We start from the raw sequence: 20,530 nt of genomic DNA, 5'->3' as shown, positions 1-20,530 counted from the left end.
AATTGTGATTTTTTTTTTTTTTAATATATATATGTAAAAAGCTCAAAACTGAACCATATAATAAATCACATCTTGAATAACTGACTTTTTTTTTTTCTAACACCGTAGAAGAGTTACAACGATCCATTTAACAAGCTTCTTCCACTTATCGAATTCGGGGATGGGGCTCTTGCTCTCAGCAAGGCAGACGAGGTGTATCTGCTAATCTACAGGTAACATTAGACGGACAGATATTTGACCTAAAGGCATTTAAATAAGGTAATGTGCTATTTATCCTAAGGTGAGAAGTGGGAGCATCTAAACATGAAAGACTATAACAAAATGACTTAAACAGGTAAAATAAATAAATATATAGCTCAATTTTTAAAAAAAAAAAAAAAAAGTCTCAATCCTCCTACTCTTACTTTTATCTCTCAAACTCCAGATTCACATTTTTTCCATTAAACTTTGGTTTACTTTGACACATCTCTCTCTGGCCAGTCAGAAAGGAATCTGTGTATGAAAGAGGTCAGCTGACTTCCAGTTTGTTTGTGCATTAAGAAATGTTGTGGGAAAAAAGACATTTGAGCGGTTCAAATTAAATATTAAAACAAATTCAAATATGAAATATCCAAATTCAGGTTATATTTGCACATATTTCCTCAGCCTGTACATACTTATAGAATATTCATAACATACTTCATACCGTGTACATTATAATATACCATAATAGACCCATTTCTGTAACATACTTGCATATCTATATTGTTGCTAATATATATTGTAATATATCTATATCACTAAAGCACTTCTGGATGGATGCAAACTGCATTTCGTTGCCCTGTACCTGTGCATGTGCAATGACAATAAAGTTGAATTCTATTCTATTCTACCCTATTAGCCAGTTTATAAAGTAATAACGGTTTTAACCTTGAGTGATCACTAGAGGGCGCTACAGTGTCATAAAATGTGTGCTGTGAGTTTATAAAGCAGCAAAACGGTAAAATGTTAACTGGAGCTCATCTGGGGACAGGATAGTGACAAATGTTGACTTCATTTCTGTGACTTCACTGTCTAAACCTTTAGTTTTATAAAAAAATAAAGCTCATCACTGTCTCATGTCTCCTGTCTGGTTGTTATAATACAGACAAGATCAGAGATACTGCATTTTTCTACAGTTATGTAACAGAAATGACATTAATTAAATTGCCATCCTCGCATTGTATTATTGAGTAATGAGCAACTTACTTAATATGAGGTCCAGCACATACAGGGAGATAACATTAGTCAAATATGAGCCAAATATAAAGACGATGATAATATTTGGAAAAACCAGATGCAAGACAAGAACAGCAAGAATTATGGAAATTTATTTGTATTATTTTAAATGTATCTTTTCGGATTAATCGTTTCAGTGTACCAGAAAGGAATCTGAAAGTACATCTGACATTCTTCGAGTTTCTCTGGGTTTGTTCCAGGAAGTTTAAAAAAACCAAACAAAAAGCAAAACTTTCAAATGTTCCAGTTCCAAAACAACTGATTAGAGTTGATTTAATCCCAGATTTGTTCAGAGTTAAACGAATGCTTTGTGAATGGAAAATAAGGCATCATTATATAAGACTCTGACACAACGATTCAACATAGCAGTGGGTAAATAAAGAACATCTTAGTCCAGCAGAAGCAGAATGTGACCGTGCACATTTATCTTCATCTCACGCAGCAACGGGAGCAATGAATGGCTTGAAATGGAGCACGGGAAAGAGTCAATAAACAAGCATCGCACAGTGTTTATGCGGCAGTTCACTCATTCACAGCGGCACAGGTAAAGCTGAGTTCAAATTTCGGCCGTCTGCCCTATTTAAACGTTTTCTTCAAGATCGCTGAAATTTTAAAGCAGCAAAGTTAAACCACCATGAATTATGGTCTGTTAAGAATACACGCAGCCTATATTTAAAAGCTTACTTTAAATCTTTAAAGCTGCACTACAAACATCCTCAATCAGAATTACACATAATTCCATGTATGCTGTATTATGCTGTGCTGAAGTTAAATTTTGAATATCTTGAAATTACAGATTTATTTAAACCAAACATGACAGAACAGATTAGACCGACATGGTAATTGTATCATATAATAATGGATTGGATTTATATAGCGCTTTTCAAGGCACCCAAAGCGCTTAACAATACCACTATTCATTCACTCTCGCATTCACACACTGGTGGAGGCAGCTACGGTTGTAGCCACAGCTGCCCTGGGGCAGACTGACAGAAGCGAGGCTGCCATATCGCGCCATTGGCCCCTCTGGCCAACACCAGTAGGCGGTAGGGTAAAGTGTCTTGCCCAAGGACACAACGACCAGGACAGAGAGCCCAGGGATCAAACCGGCAACCTTCCGGTTACAGATACGCTTCCCAACCCCCTGAGCCACGGTCGCCCCGCATATAAATAAGGTAGACATGAATGCATAATGACTGTTGGCCAATTAAAAGTATGACATTGTATTTTTTTGATGACACAGTATTGACATAATGGCTAATTAAAAAATGAATGGTTAGTAAAACTAATGATAAACTTTACCCAAGCAACATTGGTGCATGCTCAACCATCCAGGTAAGGAAATCCCAAAAAGTTAACTCTGTTCATCAGGACGTAGCATAAAATATGGAAATCCCGATGAAAGCAATGACTTCATTATCAAGACTGAAGCTCTCCTCACCTTAATGTCCAACTCGTATTTGTTTAATTCAGTTAAATTGTATTTATATAGAGCCAAATTACCACAGTGGTTGCATCAAGGCGCTTTATATTGTGAGATAAAGACCCTACAATAATACAAAGAAGACCCCAGGAGTCACCGGACCCACTGTGTGCAAGGACTTGGCGACAGTGGGGAGGAAAAACTCCCTTTTAAAAGGAGAAACCAGGCTCAGGGAGGAGCAGCTGCCATTACTGGTTGGGGGGTGAAGGGAAAAGAATTCACTTCTGTCTGTCACAATATTTAATTAATCCTAAAACGTCTCAAATGAGGACATAACCAATGGAAACTACGACTTTAAACTGTAATCTTCCCTTTATTTTGATCAGTTTAATATATAAACAGCCATCTTTCTGTACAGTGTTTTTATAAGCTTACATTACAAAGTGTTTTAGTCAGGGTGGCAGCTTTATAATGGGAAACTTTTTGCTACCTTAACATAATTTTCATTATTTCCAAAAAATAGAATATTTTTCATGATGATCTGCATCACTTTGCAGCACCATTTTCAACCTTTCCTTTCCTTTATTAAAGGATGGTCCAGCGTATCCTGTTTTAAAGGAAGTATTGGAGGACACTCTGAAGTATCTTTCCTTAGTATTACTGTGCTTTCTAGGTTCCTAACTGAGTGACGTGACCTGGAAGTGTCTGCTTGGCGGCAATAATAAGCAAAATTTTCTACTTGACCGCAACCTTGATCTGTAGTTAGTCTGCAGCTCACTAATTTTTTCCTCTGTTGCAATCAACCTAGAGTGTCTAATATGAGTCAGAGGAATGTGACTGTTCAAAACAGACTAGATTGTAAAGTCTCCACTTTTAGATCACCCCCGCCCCCACACACTCCCCCAGCTTCTCCCCGTATGATCCCCTGCTAAGTTAATTCGCTCCATCCTCTCTCCATATCGTGCAATAGTCGTTAATTTGAGTGAGACGAGGCAGACCAAACAAACACACACAAAATGCGTTCCCAAATCTGTGGTCCAGATGTGCTCGGCACGTACCACAGCTGCACTAACATTGCTTTTCTGCAACAACATGGCCTGTCAATAACGTCAAATACTGCACCGGATGCACCCCCACCCCCAGAAACGTCTGTATCCCATCATCATCCTTTCCTTTTAAACATCCTCACATTCATCAGCTTGGGGTTATGAGGCTTGTGGCACGTGTGCCGCATTCCTGGGAGGTGATGCGAAACAGAAATGCATTAAATTCCAGATCTGGAATCCATCGCAGGGGGTGTACATGAGCGTGTGTGTGTGTGTGTAAATATGTCTGTGTATGAAGGGGTGTAGGGTAAAGTGGTTAACAGGTCTCATTGCCCTCTTGAGTATGAGAACATCCGAGTGTCTGAAATGTCTGAGGAATTCAAAATATACAGCATTTGAAGGTTTTAGGAATTCTGGGCATTTACAGCAAATGGGGCTCTCGCAAACCCCCTGGAGCCTGCGGAGGTTTGCGGAGCAGAAGCGTGCTGTTGGGACTGTAAAATAAAATGTCTGCAGAACATTCACTTTCTATCACAGTATCGCATGTGACTTTTCATGGACCCCAGGGGTGTGATGTGAGAGTATTAAGAGTTCAGGAAAGCATCTGGTGAGAGAGTAGACAAAAATAGCATATCGCAGCATCTTCACATTGTAGATCTCGAACGGATGATTAAAAGGTCCCCAGAGAATTCCTGTAAGGGTTGACTATGCAAGCAGATGTCTTCCCCTGCCTCATAAAAATGAAAAACACCAAAAGTGGGTCCAGAAGAGTGAGGAATTAACAGCAGCATTCCACTTCACAACAACTACAATAACTATTACTATTAAAAGGCTGTCTTTGCCTCCCTTTGAGACTTCACCTTCGACCTCATTTCACCTGCATGTCAACTTTCTTTTCCAACAGCGTGTTTTTTATCCCGCCGCATCGCCCTCCTGATATTTCACAATAGATTTCAGTTGGATTTGTGTAATGTGGGACTTTTAGGTTTCGTGAGGTTCAAGGATGCGAGGATTCGGAATCTGGGACAAAGGATCTGGCTCCAATCAGAGCATCAGACTGAGGTTGACTCTGCACCCACAGGAAGGCCAAACCCGAGGCCGCAGAGGACAACTCAAACCCATCTTTCTCAATTGTTCATACTAGATAAAAATATCTCCTGGCAATGCAAAGAGCCAAGCTAAAGGTGAGCCTTGTGCCACTCTGACCTTAAATTTGTGTTTTTACCAACATAGGTCAAAAGTTACTCGTAATACATGCAAGAGTTCATGAACCAGTCATCTTGCCTCCTGTAAATATTATGCAAATGGACATACAGATGAATACAGGTGTTTAAGCTGCACACCTGACACGAATACCAGCACTCAAATGCATGTACTTCCTGCCTGCAAACACGGAGGACACAAATGCAGCAAGCATGCAATTGTACCTAAATGTGCTACAGATAAGAAGAAGAAAAAACACCAATGCACGCACGCACAGGCAAAGTTTTAATTCAACTCAGTCAGAGGAAAACTATAACAGGGAAGCAGTGAGAAGTGACTGCTCGGCTGAGTGGTCCAACTCCATCGATGAGGAATGCTTTACGTGACAAGACCGCAAGACTTCAAAAGTCAGCATCTCATCTTCTTCCTCCCCCATGAACACAAAAGAATGTGTGGCAAGGCGCAAATATAAAACACAAGTGTTCCTGTTAAGAAAAAACCTACAACCCCCATGGACTGCACTGCACTCGTTCCAGCACATGAAGTTATTTCTTTTTTCCGTTGAAACCGTCTGACTTTTTATGACTAAGCCAAGTTTGGAGTTGGCCTCCAACCAAAGCATTGTTTACCAGCATCCGACTTAATTACAGCTTTATAAAATCATGCTAAAAATATCCAAGAGCAGCAGGCTCGAAGAAAAGAAGTCAACGAGTCAGCAGAGCTCTCCTTTACCAGGTGAAAGTCGTGCATGTGTGCGCGTCGGGGGTGGGGTTACCTGCACAGTACTGTCAGCATTTCTTTATTGATGACACACCCTTCCTCCAGGGTCATGAAGGTAAACATAGGGCTGCTATTTCAGACTGGAGAGGAACAGAAGCTGCTTTGTCCTCACACCCAAAAAGAAAAAAAGAAACCACAACAGGAGAGCATGGCACTTAATCTTAACTTCTCAGGCTTTGAATGTGGAGCTCTGCCTCCAGCATCCTCACTGGCAGTTTATGTTGAACAAACGTTTGAGTAAATGTGACCTCCTCTCAAAAAAGATGCCATGTTTGTGTACATTTTTAATGAGCAATGATGAGGAAGCTGCTTTGAATGTGTAACAGTTACTTGACATTGAATGCTGTTCAACTACATCGAAGCTAGTTGAGGAAAAAGTAGGTTTTACATTTTTTAAATTGACAGTGTACGGTGATGTGAAGGTACAAAATCTTAACATACAAACGTTTTTTTTAAAAAGCCACTGAGTTGTGTTTATTTCAACGATGGCTCATTTATTCAGAGGTCATCCAGAAAAATATAATGAACTACTTTGTTCTGGATAAAATGTAGAAAAGTCAGCTCAGCTACTGAATATAATGGCCACCAGTTTCAGCTTGCATAGCTCACAGGTAAAAGCTCGAGTCATGCAGAACAAGTCAGTGTTGTGTATTTGCATAAGGCTGTGGCGATGCTCATCCACGATGACAATGCTGCTGATTGAGCACCACCCTGCACTACACAAGGGTCCAGTGTGTTGCTTGTGCTGGCCTGATGAGTGCTTTGCCCAGTCGTTCACAGCCACCAGGATGAAAGAATAAAGAGAAGAAGGGTTCAGCTTAGAAGGAGAAGGGTACTTTTTGGGTTCAGGTATAATCCAAAAATAATTTAATTTAGTGTGCAGATAGTTAACTACATAGAAAAGGATTAAACTTATGTAAGCAAAATGTATGAATATTATTACCTCCACCGAGGAGGTTGTGTTTTTTGTAGTATTTGCATGAATGTGTGTCACTTTGTCAATCTGTAAACACCATAGCTCAAAAGGTTTTGAATGAATTTTAAAAAAACGTTGTAGGGGTGTAGAGTGGGGTCATGTTAACAGTCCATTATAATTTGCTTTACATCCACCAAGGTCTTTAAAGTCAACCGAATCATTTATTGGCTGAAAAATGACAAACAGCCTTTTAACTATGATTCTTACAACTGTGGTTTGTATAGTCGACATATATAAAGTACTGCATAAAGATTTAAAACATCAAATATGGGTATAAAATATCAAATTTCACATTTGACCTCTGACCTCTCCTTCAAAGTCTTTTTTTAAGGTACTTTTTGAGTATAGTTGATGAATTTGATTATAGCTTTGTTATGCACATTGCAATAACAGGTTATAACCTTCTAAGATTTTCAGTACATGCACTATGTTCCCGAATAAGTTCTTTTTTGGGAAGAAAATAAAAATGTGTCATATTATTATTAATTATCAGAAACTATGCGTTAAAAAAACACCTACTCACAATCGTTCCTCCACTAAATATCCTATGTTATATAAATATCCTATTTATGTTGTAACCTGTGAGAAATTAGCAATCAAAAGACAGTTTTATGTGATTCTGTGCAAAAATACAATCACATTATTATAATTAGGAATAATTCAAATAAAAGGTAAATGAACAGCATTTTCTCATCCTTCCAAAGCGCTTACCACTGCAAGCCACTTTCAGCCACTTACACTTTTCATCTAGTCACAGCCTTTCTTCACCTCACACACACTCACGCTGATGATACACTGGGGGTGTTTAAGGGGTTCAGTTTCTTGCCCAGATGCCAAAATATTTTATAGTTTTTACAGTGAAAAGCACAAACATTCCACAAACTCATGAATTTCACATCATAACGTTATAAATTATGGACAGAACTTCCTGGTTGTGCGCCTGGCATTTAATGAACATAAGAATGATCTGGCCATGCCTGAATGAACCCATTAGGAACATTTATGTAACTGATAATAAAGCCTGAATGACAAAAAGAGAAATGAAGCCATAAATGTTATGTATTCCATGCGTGTAACAACCGTCACAGGCAATGAAACAACAGAGGTGAGGTAGTGCTCGAAAGAACACGTCTAGAAAAAATAAAAGTCCAAATGAAATCCACACGTTACACAATCCTTCTCTCCACTTCATTTGAAAGTCATGAAACATGTCTTAAACTATAAAGTTGTAATGAGGACAATATGACAGTAATCCTTTGGTTCCAAAACTACAGATTAACTCCCCAGTTCTAATGAGGTGTTATACAATCGCTTAGCTCGCTGGAGTGCCAGGTTCACATTTCAAATAGGCTGCATCACCCAGCGTGAGTGATGGTCAGCGATGCTGGCAAGATTTGCTGTTTTGATCCCTTATGGATTCAGCGTCGGGTGATGCTCGCTTCCTGCATGCAACGCTGGCGTGACAGCGATGACTCACGATGGCAGAATGCGATGAAGCAGGAAAGATCATTTCCAATTACACGATTAGCTTCGGAAGAATTACTATAGTAAACATGCTATTTTCAGAACACATTTTTGGGCCACTTGTGGGATATCCATCTCTCAGAATTGGAGAAGACAACGTGGAATAAAGCCCCGAAACATCTTGGAAATGCGATCTACATTTTCTCCACTTGTTGCCTTAGTGCAAAAATAAACAGGATAAACAAGGCAGCAAGGAGTACACACCAGTGAACCACAGCAGCATGACCACTCACAGATGCACGGATGTTCTGAGTAACTGATGATCTTATGATGACAGAACATGTGAAGTTAATCTGGACCCAATATTTAGTGTGTTGGATATGAGAGGAATGGGCTCGCCTGAGAGTCAAGCTGTTAAGGCCAGGTGACTGGGTTTGAGCCAGTGCAGGGAAGCAAGACCATAAATCAGTATCACAGAATATTTTAAGATTCTGGCAGGATACCCCTGTGTTATTTATATTACTATTATTTTGGTATAAGTGGCCCTGTACGGAAGAATAGGTCATTCTTCTGTCAGGCCAATGTGGAAAATAAAACATGTTGTATCATAATAAAAAAAAAAGAAATTAAACATAAACCAAACCAATAAATATCATCCTCTTAAGCTTGTTCACAAAGGTTAAATACAGGATGTGTGATATAGTGTTTGGTTATGGGTGGTTACTGGGTTTTTTTTTGGTGCTACCAGTTAGAGCAGAGATCTGAAGCTTTAAAAATGTGGACATACCCTTTCACAAACTGAAGGCACAAATTCATTTGTCCTCAGGAGAAACAGCTGTGATTAGGTTTGCCTCACCTGTTTTCCTGTCACTGTTTGCGGAAATGAAGCAAAACAAGTCCAATAAATTTTTATAAGTGAAATTGCAAACAGCAGACATGACTCTTTAGATAAATCTGTGGTCTCTTTTCTTCATTTCTATTCTGTTGTTAAGATATGTGAAACACTGATTTCATTTATGAAATAATAACCAGCACACTGGTACATGTGGTATACTCAGTGTTAGTTTGAGTATTTCTGAAATGGTAAAGCTTGTGAGGTAGTCCTGGTTTTGACCAGCAGTACTTAACAGTGGATGGGACACACACACACACACACACACACACACACACACACACACACACACACACACACACACACACACACACACACACACACACTAAGGAAAAGTTGGTTAAGGAGTTGAAACATGTTCAAGGAATTCTAACTCAAGACTGACACAACTTAAAATTACAGTTGCTAAAATCTCACCACTAGATGTCAGTAAGTTGCAGATGCAGTCAACTGAATTTTGTTTTCTTAACCCTCCCATGTCAAGTACATAGCTACGGTGGACGCTGCAGGACTAACAACTCTATAAAACTTTGTGAAAGAATTCGGATTAAGTGTATGAGTCATGATGACTGATGATGTTAGACTGAGGTGAGCCACAGACAAAAAAATTCAGTTAGATGGAACTGGGATGTCCATCAATTTGTTGGAAAACACAATTACAAAATTCGTTTTTTTCTGTTCAATAAGCCCCAAAATGACTGACTGTACCTTTAAAGGCACAGCTTATGCTGCGGTGACACCTTCAACTCTGCTGTGTCTACTCAGAGTTAAACTGTGTCTGAGTGAAAATATATCTGAGTTTAATAACAACAGACAAGAAATGTTCAAAGTAAAAGAACTTTTCTCTTTTTTTTTTTTAACCTAGCAGGGATGAGGGGACGCCTATTGTTGAACAAAACAAGCGTCTCTGGCATTAAACTGAGACGTTTACAGAAAAACAGGACAAGTTCATGAATATTGTTTGAGTTCATAAAGCTGAAAGTAGCAGTAGCAAAAGAAAGAAAGAAAAAGAAACAATAACAATATGGCTCCACAATAGACTCCACCAGTGCACATGTTAGCAAAGCTGGTAAATAAACAACAACCCCCACCCACCCCCTTTAAATATTGCCAGAAATGTTTTTTTTCTTTTCTTTTACCAAAAATGGCCTTAATACTCTGTCCTAGAAATATAGCTATGTTAAAAAAAAGCTGCAAATTTCACAACATTATTCAAGGAGGGAAGAAAAGCAGCTGAGAGTTGGAAAGGTTCAGTCTTCAAATCTTCACAAGAAAACAGCACCTGCAGAGTCAGAGACGATATTAAAACGCTCAAATGTTGCTCGGTGGTGGTTGTTTTGATACCGCGTGTGTCAGGCAACTAACAGGTGTGAATCTGTGAAATATTTTATCTGAATATTTGATCATAATTTGGTTCGTTAATGCCAGGTTGTTACAAAAGCATGCATGTCAGAGGTTGTTAGCACGAGCAACAGCTGTTTTGAAATCAAGCAGAAGCACGACGCCCGCGCTGACAACACAATGTTGTGTGAGATTTCTATAAATGTTTACAAGACTAAGAAGTAAGATATTTATTGGCCAATGGTGCAAATGTAAAATTTATCTGCGCGGTTGACAGCGTTGTTAATAAATATCAGTCAAGACTCTGCCAGCTGCTGAAGTTTCTGGCTCTCAAAGCCCACTTTCCATCCTACATCCCACCCATTGGAATTTTAGGAGTCTCCAAATGGATCCCTGACGAGGGAAAAAAGCTAATTTAGGTGTAGGGTGTTGTGGGATACATCTAAATACAACTAAATGACCACTGATGCAGGAGGTACGTCATACTGGGAATGAGTTCTTTGGCCTTCAGAACCTGACTTCATTTTTTTACCATCCTAACAGATTTTGCTCCACATTCAGAATCAGAATCAGAATCAGACAGGGTTTTTTTTTTTTTTTGCCAAATGTTGAGCAGGTTTACAACATTAGGAAATTGCTGCAGTACTTAGTGCAAAACATACTGTAAGACAACACTTAAATAAACATAAAAATAAGTGCTAAGCAGATAGATAAATACATGAATTTCCTGTAAAAGGTGCTCTGTTGGATTGAGATCTGGTAACTGTGGAGGCCATTTGAGTGCAGTGAACTCATTGTCATGTTTAAGAAACCAGTTTGTGATGATTTGATCTTTGTGACATGGTCCATTATCCTGCTGGAAGCACGCTGTCATAAAGATGAACACAGTCAGTACAAATACTCAATAAGCTGTGGTATTTAAATGGTGCTCAGTTGGTGCCCAAAGTGTGTCAATACAATATATCCCACACCACCAGGCAGGATGGATTCATGCATTCAAGTTGTTTATGTCATAGCATGACTCTGCCATCTCAATGTTGCAGCAGAAACTGAAACATATCCAACCAGCCATTGTTGTTCCAAATATTTGTTGTCCAATTTCATTGTGTTTGTGTGAAAGATGGCCTCAGTTTCCTGTTCTTAGCTGAAAGGGTTGGTCTTCTGCTGCTGTAGCCCATCGTCTAATTTAAGAGAAGAGGTGCTCTTCTGCATATTTTGTTTGTAATGATTGATTGTTTGGGTTAATTTCACCCGGTCGTGGCCCTCTGAACACTCTCATCTCATCTCTGGCATCATATTTTCTCTTCTTCCAGGCCGTTTTCTATAAACCTTATAGATGCTTATGTGGGGAAAATCCCAGTAGATTCAGTAACACTCAGACCAACCCGTCACTTTAGGAGCGACCTAAATCAATACTCATGTTAACTAAAAGTTGAACAGGGATACATAACAAAGTGCCAGGTGAGGTGATTTGAAATGAACCAAGCTACATTATCCATTAATGTAGCTTGGTTTTTTTTTCTTGCTTTATTGGCTAGGCAGACAAAAAACTGGAAAAATAAGTCATTAAATGCTACTGAAAAAACAAAACAAAAAATGAAATGGAAGATATGGATTTGTGGACAGGTGTGTTTTAGACACATAACAAGTTGAAAGTATCTATAACTGATTGATTGATTGTAATCTGTGTAATCTGTGTGTCTGTTTTCCAAACTGAAAAAAACCCTCATATAATAACTTTCTGTTTGTTGGAAAGGAACAAGAAGGAATGTAAGGGCCCCACATTTAGGAAAGCACAATTCCAGGAAGAAGGCTATTGCATACCAGAGCAAATAAAGAGTTAATAAAATTCCTACAGTGCCTGCCCTTTTATCTCAGTAGTAATAAAAAAAGAGTGAAATAAGTAACTATGAATAGACCATGAATATCACATAATGGATGTCTGCCAAAAGTGAGCTCACACTGTGTTCTACTGACCCTTGGCTGTGGAAGTATATCAGATTCACCCGTCTCCAAACCAAACACTACACTGTCTTTGAACTTGTCAAAATGTATTAATGAACAACAACAACAACAACAAACTGATTTGGATTAGTACACTTTGTTTTGGAAATTCTGCAGCAGGAAATGCGCCAACAGCTTGCAAAGCAAATAAAGTACAACTAATTTAAGAACGGGAAGGGATCACGTTGAAACAGATCACTGACTCATCTTTTGGCCCATGAAAGCTGCAGTGGCGTTGCCATGACACCACAGTGTACATGTATTCTTGGCATCTAAACTCCGATAGACCACAAAGCTGGCACCTGACAGCGGTACTAAGCTTCTAAAAAGTTACATCAGCTGCTTGCAGGTCAATACATGTTGAAGGCAAGATATTATGAACAAACTGGGAAGAACTTTTAATCTACTACTACTAATACAGTTCATCAAAAGACGCAGAGAAAATAGAAAATGTCTTCACTGCTTTTAAAAGAAGCTTGTTTGTCATAGTTTATTAAACAGAGTCACTGTTGAATATTTGTTTAGTACTGTGCTATAGCTTTTAGTAGGGTAGTATTGCAGTATTATATTATACTAGGGAATTTAGAAATTATATCTCCTAACTTTCTCTATAAAAAGGTACTTTTTGCAATTACCCAATGCAAATTTCAACTAAATAAAATTCACCACTAAAGGGCAGCGTTTCACCAAAAACATATATTATAAACTGCTGTGGGAAAAATTTAAACGCAGCATTTATTTTGAGATCCGGTGCAAACTGTTTGGTAGATAGCTATGAAGCACAAACTGTCTACTCCAGTGGAAAGCTCCCCTGACACTTTCATTTTTAGAATTGTACCTTTTTTTTTGTAAATCCCCAAAAGTTGATTCTGGACGAGGCATTTTCAGTGGAAGAAATGTTTTGTCACTCATCCAACTGACTTCTTCAGTCTCCACTAAGTCACTTGGATGAGCGACGAAACGTTTCTCCCACTGAAAACGTTACATCCAGAAGAACAAAATCAACTTTGGCCCCACAGGAGTTAGTGTAAGAGCTGGAGTTGGAATAACATTCTCTTACCATTATTTGCTGTCCCATTTATTAGAACATCTGTCCTTCCACACTAATGTCAGTTTATTTGTAAAATCCTCACATACTGTATATGGGTTTTAAAAATAAGTAGAAAAGAAAAATAAGATACTGTACGCCTACCCTAGATATAATAATCTTAGGCTTGATCTTTACATGTTGTATTTAGAAACAAGAAAACTTCTACACCCATTGCTCTTAACCCGCCACAGCAAGTTTCAGGTTAGCACAATATATGCAGCTGTTGAAACACAAGCAACAGCAAAGACGATAAACTTCTATGGGGGATACAGGAACAAGGCCTCTAGAACACAGCACAGATGATTCATTTTACCACACCTTCTTTTTAAGCCTGTTGTTGCCACGACCACAGGAGGTGCAGTTTCAGTTTCTGCGGGTAATAAGCCTGTGTACATACAACACATAGTCGGAACCACAATTGGACCCAGAAGAAAGACAGATGCATGCGTTCATGCATTGGCTTTACAATTTTCAATACTACTTGTATTGTGATCATTTATTTAAGTATTTGCACCATCAGGGTGTGCCAACAAAAAGGCAGCTCAGCTTAGAGAGAAAATAAACAGTAATCTACACACAGTCCGTGTTTATTGGCTTCAAATCTTGACATTTCCACAGTTTTTAACATCGCGTTTCTCCAGCCTGGGAGCACACCACCAAAACCTACAGTGCCATTAGCCACGCACTGTACTTTTTAAAAAAAAATTACTGTGGGGACATAAAGGCCCATCAAACAACTGAACATCTGGCCTACTTTGTTTGTGGCGAAGGCATTTATAGTTGAGTTAACAGAATCGGTTCTTTCAAGGATGTAAAATTGGCGCACTGTGAGGCAGTTACTCATTCTTTTTTTTAAGGATGCTCCAAACTAGCCACTAAAGAGATCATTACTCAAATGTTTTACATGGAAGAAAAGGACAGGCTGCCAAAAAGACGTGTAAGGCAGTTTACGGGCAGTATTTTCTGTGGAAGGGAGTGAACTCCCTTTTCCTGGACTTTGGCTTGTGTTAAAAATAGTGCATGTTGTAGAAATGCACTGCAATCAGAAATAGATCAAATCCATAGAAGCATGGTGTGGGTTGTGATATGTAACATCGAGTCAAGTCGAGCTGATTTTAAGTTTAATATTGTAGTAAATTAAATAATAAATTTAATAGCTAACCTTAGCCGTTAGCTCGTATCATTTTTTCACATTGCACCGCTAATTAATGAAGCATTTTATGGTTTCTGATCATTCAACATAGAGTACATGCCTGGCAGCTACATCCCCAATCTGGAGGCCTAACCAAGTTTTTTTTTCTTTGTTTTGGTAATTTGCAGTTTTGATGCAAAGATCGGCCTCTTAAATATCTGAAAACGTTAGCTGTAGCGGACAGAGATCGAAAAACATGTTTAACCTTTATACACTTCGTTAATTAGGATGCCTGCAAGCAGCTACCAGTGATTGAGAGCAGCACTTTGAACGATTTAAGAGATCACTTGGAAGTGCACAAAAGCACACTCTTCTTTCCTAAATTGCCACACTGCATGCGGTTGCCATAACAGCACAGCGCTAATTTACACATGGTTAGCTTTTTTCAGCTATTTAAAACTAACAGATGGCTCGCTAACACTCAAACGGAGTCATCCAACTCACACATTTCAATTTATTTCAGTTATTAACACATTTAAACCCAAAATAACTGCCTTAAAGCATGCAAGACCACAGAGTGTCCTCTGTTAACCCCTCTAAACAACCGATTCCTTCACAGTTGCTGAAAGAAAAGACCAAAAATATGTAAATGGACTTGCAAACAAGTCTTCCATTTACACAATCAAATACAAACCTTTGACAGAGAGAAGCAATGTAGTTAGGTCAATTTGCAAAACCCCTGAAATGCAAAAAATTCTTTCAACACTTTCTCAAAGAGAGAGGTGGGGGGTGGAGTAATAAATCAGAATTATGTAAGTATCTATTAGTCACGCTATTTGCGGACTGCTGTGTTGATTATAGTCTCTATCTACGTGTTTTTGGTCTGACTGACTGTACATGTGGGGTGGATGGGGTTGACATGAACTGTCCCACAGTCCCTCCCACTGGGTATGGCATTCAGGTGCAACTCCCTCCCTTCTACTATAAAGCCTCTCATGTTAGCAGCATAAACTTCAGACTTCAACTCATGGTAAAGTCTTTACAGCTTTCACCAAAAACAACAACAACAAAAAAAAACCACACAGCTAAAGTAGTAAAGAACAAACTTGGATGTGCACCATTAATTTTGTACATCACAACACAAACTAGAGCCAGAGGTAAGTGAATTTGTCGCTGATTTCTATTTGAGTAAGTTTTGTAAAGAATTTAAATTCTGCAAAATTGGTGAAAAAATTCTGAATCACTGGAAGAAAATATTTTATTTATTTATGCTGTTCTGTGCAGAAAACTCCACATGTTACTGCAATAATGTGTCTAAAAGAGCTTCATCGTTCAGATGTTGTGGTAATAGATAAGGCATGACCGCTTCAGTGCCATTTCTGTCTGTTTACCATTGGCAGCTCCCAGCCAACATGAGATTATCTCTGCACACCATCATCTGCTGCTGTGTTTTCACCACAGTCCTGCCATTGGTAAAAGGGGCCACAGGAGAGACCAACGCCAGCCTGAGAAAAAGGTAAGCTCTCAGAACATTGTGTTCATTCTACATTCATCTAGTAGAATAAGATGCCCACTGTTGGTAACACAAGGAACTTTTATGCCAAGTAGATTCTGAATTTTAGTTTTTTCTTGACATAAGGGATTATTAAGCCAATAATGATAGATATATGTTTGTTTGTTTTTTACTTGAATATAGTATAGCTACATCAGCACTACATTTCATAATGGGCAAAGTTGTAGTGTCTTCAGTGGACACTGTCTCTGAATGTCTTTGACATTTATTCATTGCAATTTCCTTTTACTCACTACATGTACGTGTGTATGAACATATTTAGATTGTATAAAGTGCTTTGAGTGGTTGAGTAGAGTAGAAAAGTGCTATATATATATCACTTAACATCAGTGATAATGTGACAGAGTTGAAGTTTTGTGGTTAACTACCTGTTTGATCTTTGTGGCAGGTCTAGAGTATGGCTGCAGAGCCATATGAAGAGAGACTTGCGCAGTCGCTTAGTGACAGGCGATGACCAACATTTTGGTGGACCGCAGCAGGACAGGCTTGCCAAAACTCTCCCAACCCCATCAAGGTAACAAGAAACATTGGATTGGTGACCTAGAGTCACATAGTCATTCAGTGTGCTCCTAGTTATTTTCCTACTTAGAATACCCCCATGGCTGTCATTTGTGAGAGGTGTTCAAATTTTAAAAGTGTTAAAATTCAGAATTTTGAAGCATCTATTTTTGTTCAAGACGCTACAAATGAAGTCTGAAAATGATCCATTCTCTACTGGATAAAACATGCAAAAATCTAGATATGAAACATTTTGGATTTTACACACTGTGAACATATTATGTGTTGCCAAGCTAGACTTAACAGCACCTCTAAAGCAGTAAATCTTCCCCTTTTTTCCAGCTTTGGCCCAAATATAAGGTCCAGGAGGTCAACGTCAAGTCAGTCTGGTTGCCTCCTAATCACATGTATATACCACGACTTGTTCTACCGATTGAGCCTGACAAAGAAGAACGCTCAAACAGACACCACTGCTCCTAAATCAAAGATGGGACCGGGTGGCTTTGGACGTCGCCGCCGCTCACTTCTGGATGCCACTCAGCTCATCCTCGAGACAGGAACGCATAGATGGAGCACGGAAACTGGTCAGCGAGTCAGCAACCCCAAAAGCACCCACACGGTGGCCTAGGGCAGGCATGAGAAAGCAAAGGAGAGTCCCTGTTGGGGTTATGTGAGCACTGCAGATGAAGATTAGTCCACGCAGAACTTTTATTCCACAGATTCGGCGCTAGATATAGCGAAAGACTGGCTGCTACATCTGCACAGCCCATCGGAGGAAGCTCAAACCACTCTGGATGAAAGGAAGATTGAAATAAATCAAACTGAGACGTTTGTGTGCACATGCTTAGGTTCAGGTTTCAGTGTCTCTGAACAAGTGTTTGATTTATTGATGAATTCAAGCCAGACCTATGGGACTTGACAAGAATGTCTGTCTCTTCTTCAGCATCCAAAGCGAGCTTGGCAGCTGAGACAGAAGACAATTCATGTGGATCTTCTCCGAAACACAAAGCTTGGAGGAACACATTCTGCAACAAGGGAGCCTTTTTATTTTACTTTTTCTTCAAGGAATCAGCATTACTGGGCCCCAAACTATCAAATGCAGAATCCTCACAAAACTGAACTGAATGTATCGAATTGCTTGTTAGCTACAATTTTTATATATAGATAAACATATAAAATATGTACCTTATATGTTAAAATATGAAAGACTACCTTATAATGTATGCAACTATAATTTCCAACAACAAAACTACATATTAAACATCTTTAGTTTAACTTCAGTGAAGTATCTGATGTATCTGAAATGTGTCAATTTTTTTGTTTTGCTTTTTTATTTCTATGTATGTATCTAAACAATGAGTTGTACCATTTGCCTTCACTTGATTACACCTTTTTGGAACTTACTCATATTTAACATGTCTTATGCATATTTATCTGCACCTGAAGCAAAGCAGGCCTTTTAGTTTGGGGCTGAGCTTTCACTTAAAGGGAAGGAGAAGGATTGATGAGCTGATGAAAGTGCTGTGCTGCCATCTAGCTTTGCAGCAGGCTTATGTGTAACAAATGCAGGCCAAGCCATTTCAAAGCATCTACTTTGGTGTGTTAAATGTTAGGTTTATCGCCTCCTATATTTGAATGTTATAAATCATAATCATTTGCTCACAATTCAGCTGAAATTACTTGAAAAGGTATTACTGAACCAGATTAATGTCTTGCTTCGAATACCAGGAACTGTAATAATTTTCAGTAATAAATGAACAAATAAAACAATAAAATAAACTTGAAGAAACCTTTCTTCTGTGATCCACATCAATTATTTACCTTGTGTGTGTCTGTGTGTGCGTGTGTGTGCGTTCGTGTTAGGGGGAAACACATGGCGTGTCCCTTGTCATTTAAGGATTGCGTGTGCTGTTTAATAAAATTAAACTCTGAGTCATATTGAGAGCAAAATATGTGACCCAGTGGTTTACATTCCATTCTAAAAATAGCACTACTCATCACCTGCACTGTCTCAAGAAACACATGTACTAAAATTACATTTGTATTGGGTAAACATGTTGCTCGGATTGAGTAAGTTCGACCTCTCGGGACAATAAATTACGTTTTGGCACAAATGTGACAGTCCAAGTTCTGCTTAATGGAGAGGAGAGTGGTGTGCTCTTTTATATATTAGAAACACTTACATGAGGGCTAGAAAGATATAATCACTGTGGAATGTGACCCCCAACCCACACACACACACACGCACCTCCCTGTATGCTGAGTGGTCACAGTGCCCTAAAATGATAAACAGATTTGACATAAATGACATAAATTTGACATAAAAACATCAACTTCCCCTCTAGGAGGATTAAATGCTACGATGGTCTCTGGCTTTGCTATGGGTTTGTTTGCAAAGAATCCTACAAACATTTGAAATATTCAATTATAAAAAGCTCATATTTCACCCATTGCTGTTGCCTGTGTTATTTAATGTGCAAGTAATGAACAAATGGCACACAGACATGTGAAGTTTTCTTCCTCTTGTCAAGTCCAGTAAAGAACTATCAGTCCACAAAATAAAGATGTTGGAGTGGTTCATCAACATATTGCATGTGCAGTATCTTGAAAATGGTCAAAGTACACCCTTTCATTTCTAAGGATTTACATATCAGGACATACAGTAAAAGCCAAATTGCAGAAGCTGTGTATGCAAAACTAAGCTGCTGCCATAGGAATTCAAAGCTTAGGTAACAACCAGGTGCTGTTAATCAAGTGCACCAAATTAACTGATCAACAGCAAGTTTGCGTGCCTCAATAAAAACACAGACATGCCGTCAGTTTGCTGTGGAGCATTGAGGTACATGTTAATACGTTAAAACGTTACTCATCCAAGTGACTTCCTCAGTCTCAGCTGACTGCAGGTTTTGCCCAATCTTATAAACACTACCTTTGCACGATGACTGAAACCAGCCCACTGAAGGAACATTGGGCTGTGAGGTCAGTTCTTTGATCATTGATATGCACATTTTCACGAGTACTACTTACAGAGTTGGGGAATGGCTGCAGTCAGAGCATTGTAAGATGGTGAAAGATGTCTTTCCCTTTTCACATAAATGGCCTCCTTGACTCTCTGCTCAAACCAGCATTCCTCCCTGTCCAGGGTATATACATCCTCATCACTGAATGAGTGGCCCTGGCCTGTAGGTGTAGACAGACTGCGGAGTCCTGGCCTGATGAGTTAGCTCTTCTGTGTTATGACATCTCGTCAGGCCAGGACTCTGCATTTATGCTAGTTTGAGTCATTATGCACATGTACTGTTTTTCCCACTGAAAATGCTACATCCAGATGAACAGAATACATTTTGGGGGATTTCCTTATCTGGAAGATAGAGCATGCATCAGGACACTCGACTTTTCTAGTGCATACAATACCATCAGGCGAACCCTCCTGGGTCATAAGCTGACAGGAATGCAAGTGGATACCTCTCTTGTGACCTGGATTATTGATTACCTGACACGAAGACCACAATATGTGTCTTCAACATTGTGTGTGTCTGACAAGATGATCAGCAACACGAGGCCACCACAAGGTACCGTCCTCTCCTTTCCTCTTCAGCCTCTACACCAGCGGTCCCCAACCTTTTTTGCGCCACGGACCGGTTTATGCCCGACAGTATTTTCACGGACCGGCCTTTAAGGTGTCGCGGATAAATACAACAAAATAAAACTAGTACCGGTACCGAAAAAAAGAAGGTTTATTCATAACACACGTGAAAAGACCCGGGAAAACCGAGTAAACGATAAAAACGATAACAAAATAACACTGAAAACCGATAAAACCCCTGAAAACCATACATTTCACACCTGAG

The 20,530-nt window shown here is 39.1% G+C and overlaps 1 protein-coding gene across 2 annotated transcripts; it reads left to right on the top strand.

The window, feature by feature from the left end:
* The first annotated feature begins 161 nt into the window (after nucleotides 1–161).
* Nucleotides 162–18,426, top strand: admb (adrenomedullin b). Of its 2 annotated transcripts, XM_080863540.1 has the most exons (4): nucleotides 162–212; nucleotides 16,009–16,124; nucleotides 16,570–16,695; nucleotides 17,022–18,409. In XM_080863540.1, the coding sequence occupies exons 2-4, from the start codon at nucleotides 16,021–16,023 to the stop codon at nucleotides 17,305–17,307; spliced, it is 516 nt and encodes a 171-aa protein (XP_080719666.1). In that variant the 5' UTR covers nucleotides 162–212; nucleotides 16,009–16,020; the 3' UTR covers nucleotides 17,308–18,409. The 2 variants fall into 2 exon arrangements, with proteins under 2 accessions (XP_080719666.1, XP_080719665.1); XM_080863539.1 differs by lacking the exon at nucleotides 162–212 and having other exon boundaries at nucleotides 13,876–16,124; nucleotides 17,022–18,426.
* The last annotated feature ends 2,104 nt before the right edge of the window (nucleotides 18,427–20,530 follow it).

This window comes from Rhamphochromis sp. 'chilingali' (assembly GCF_963969265.1).
Source record: "Rhamphochromis sp. 'chilingali' genome assembly, chromosome: 2".
Taxonomy (NCBI): Eukaryota; Metazoa; Chordata; class Actinopteri; order Cichliformes; family Cichlidae; genus Rhamphochromis; species Rhamphochromis sp. 'chilingali'.
The sequence above is the reverse complement of the archived record's forward strand: the minus strand, read 5'-3'. Positions and strand labels throughout refer to the sequence as shown.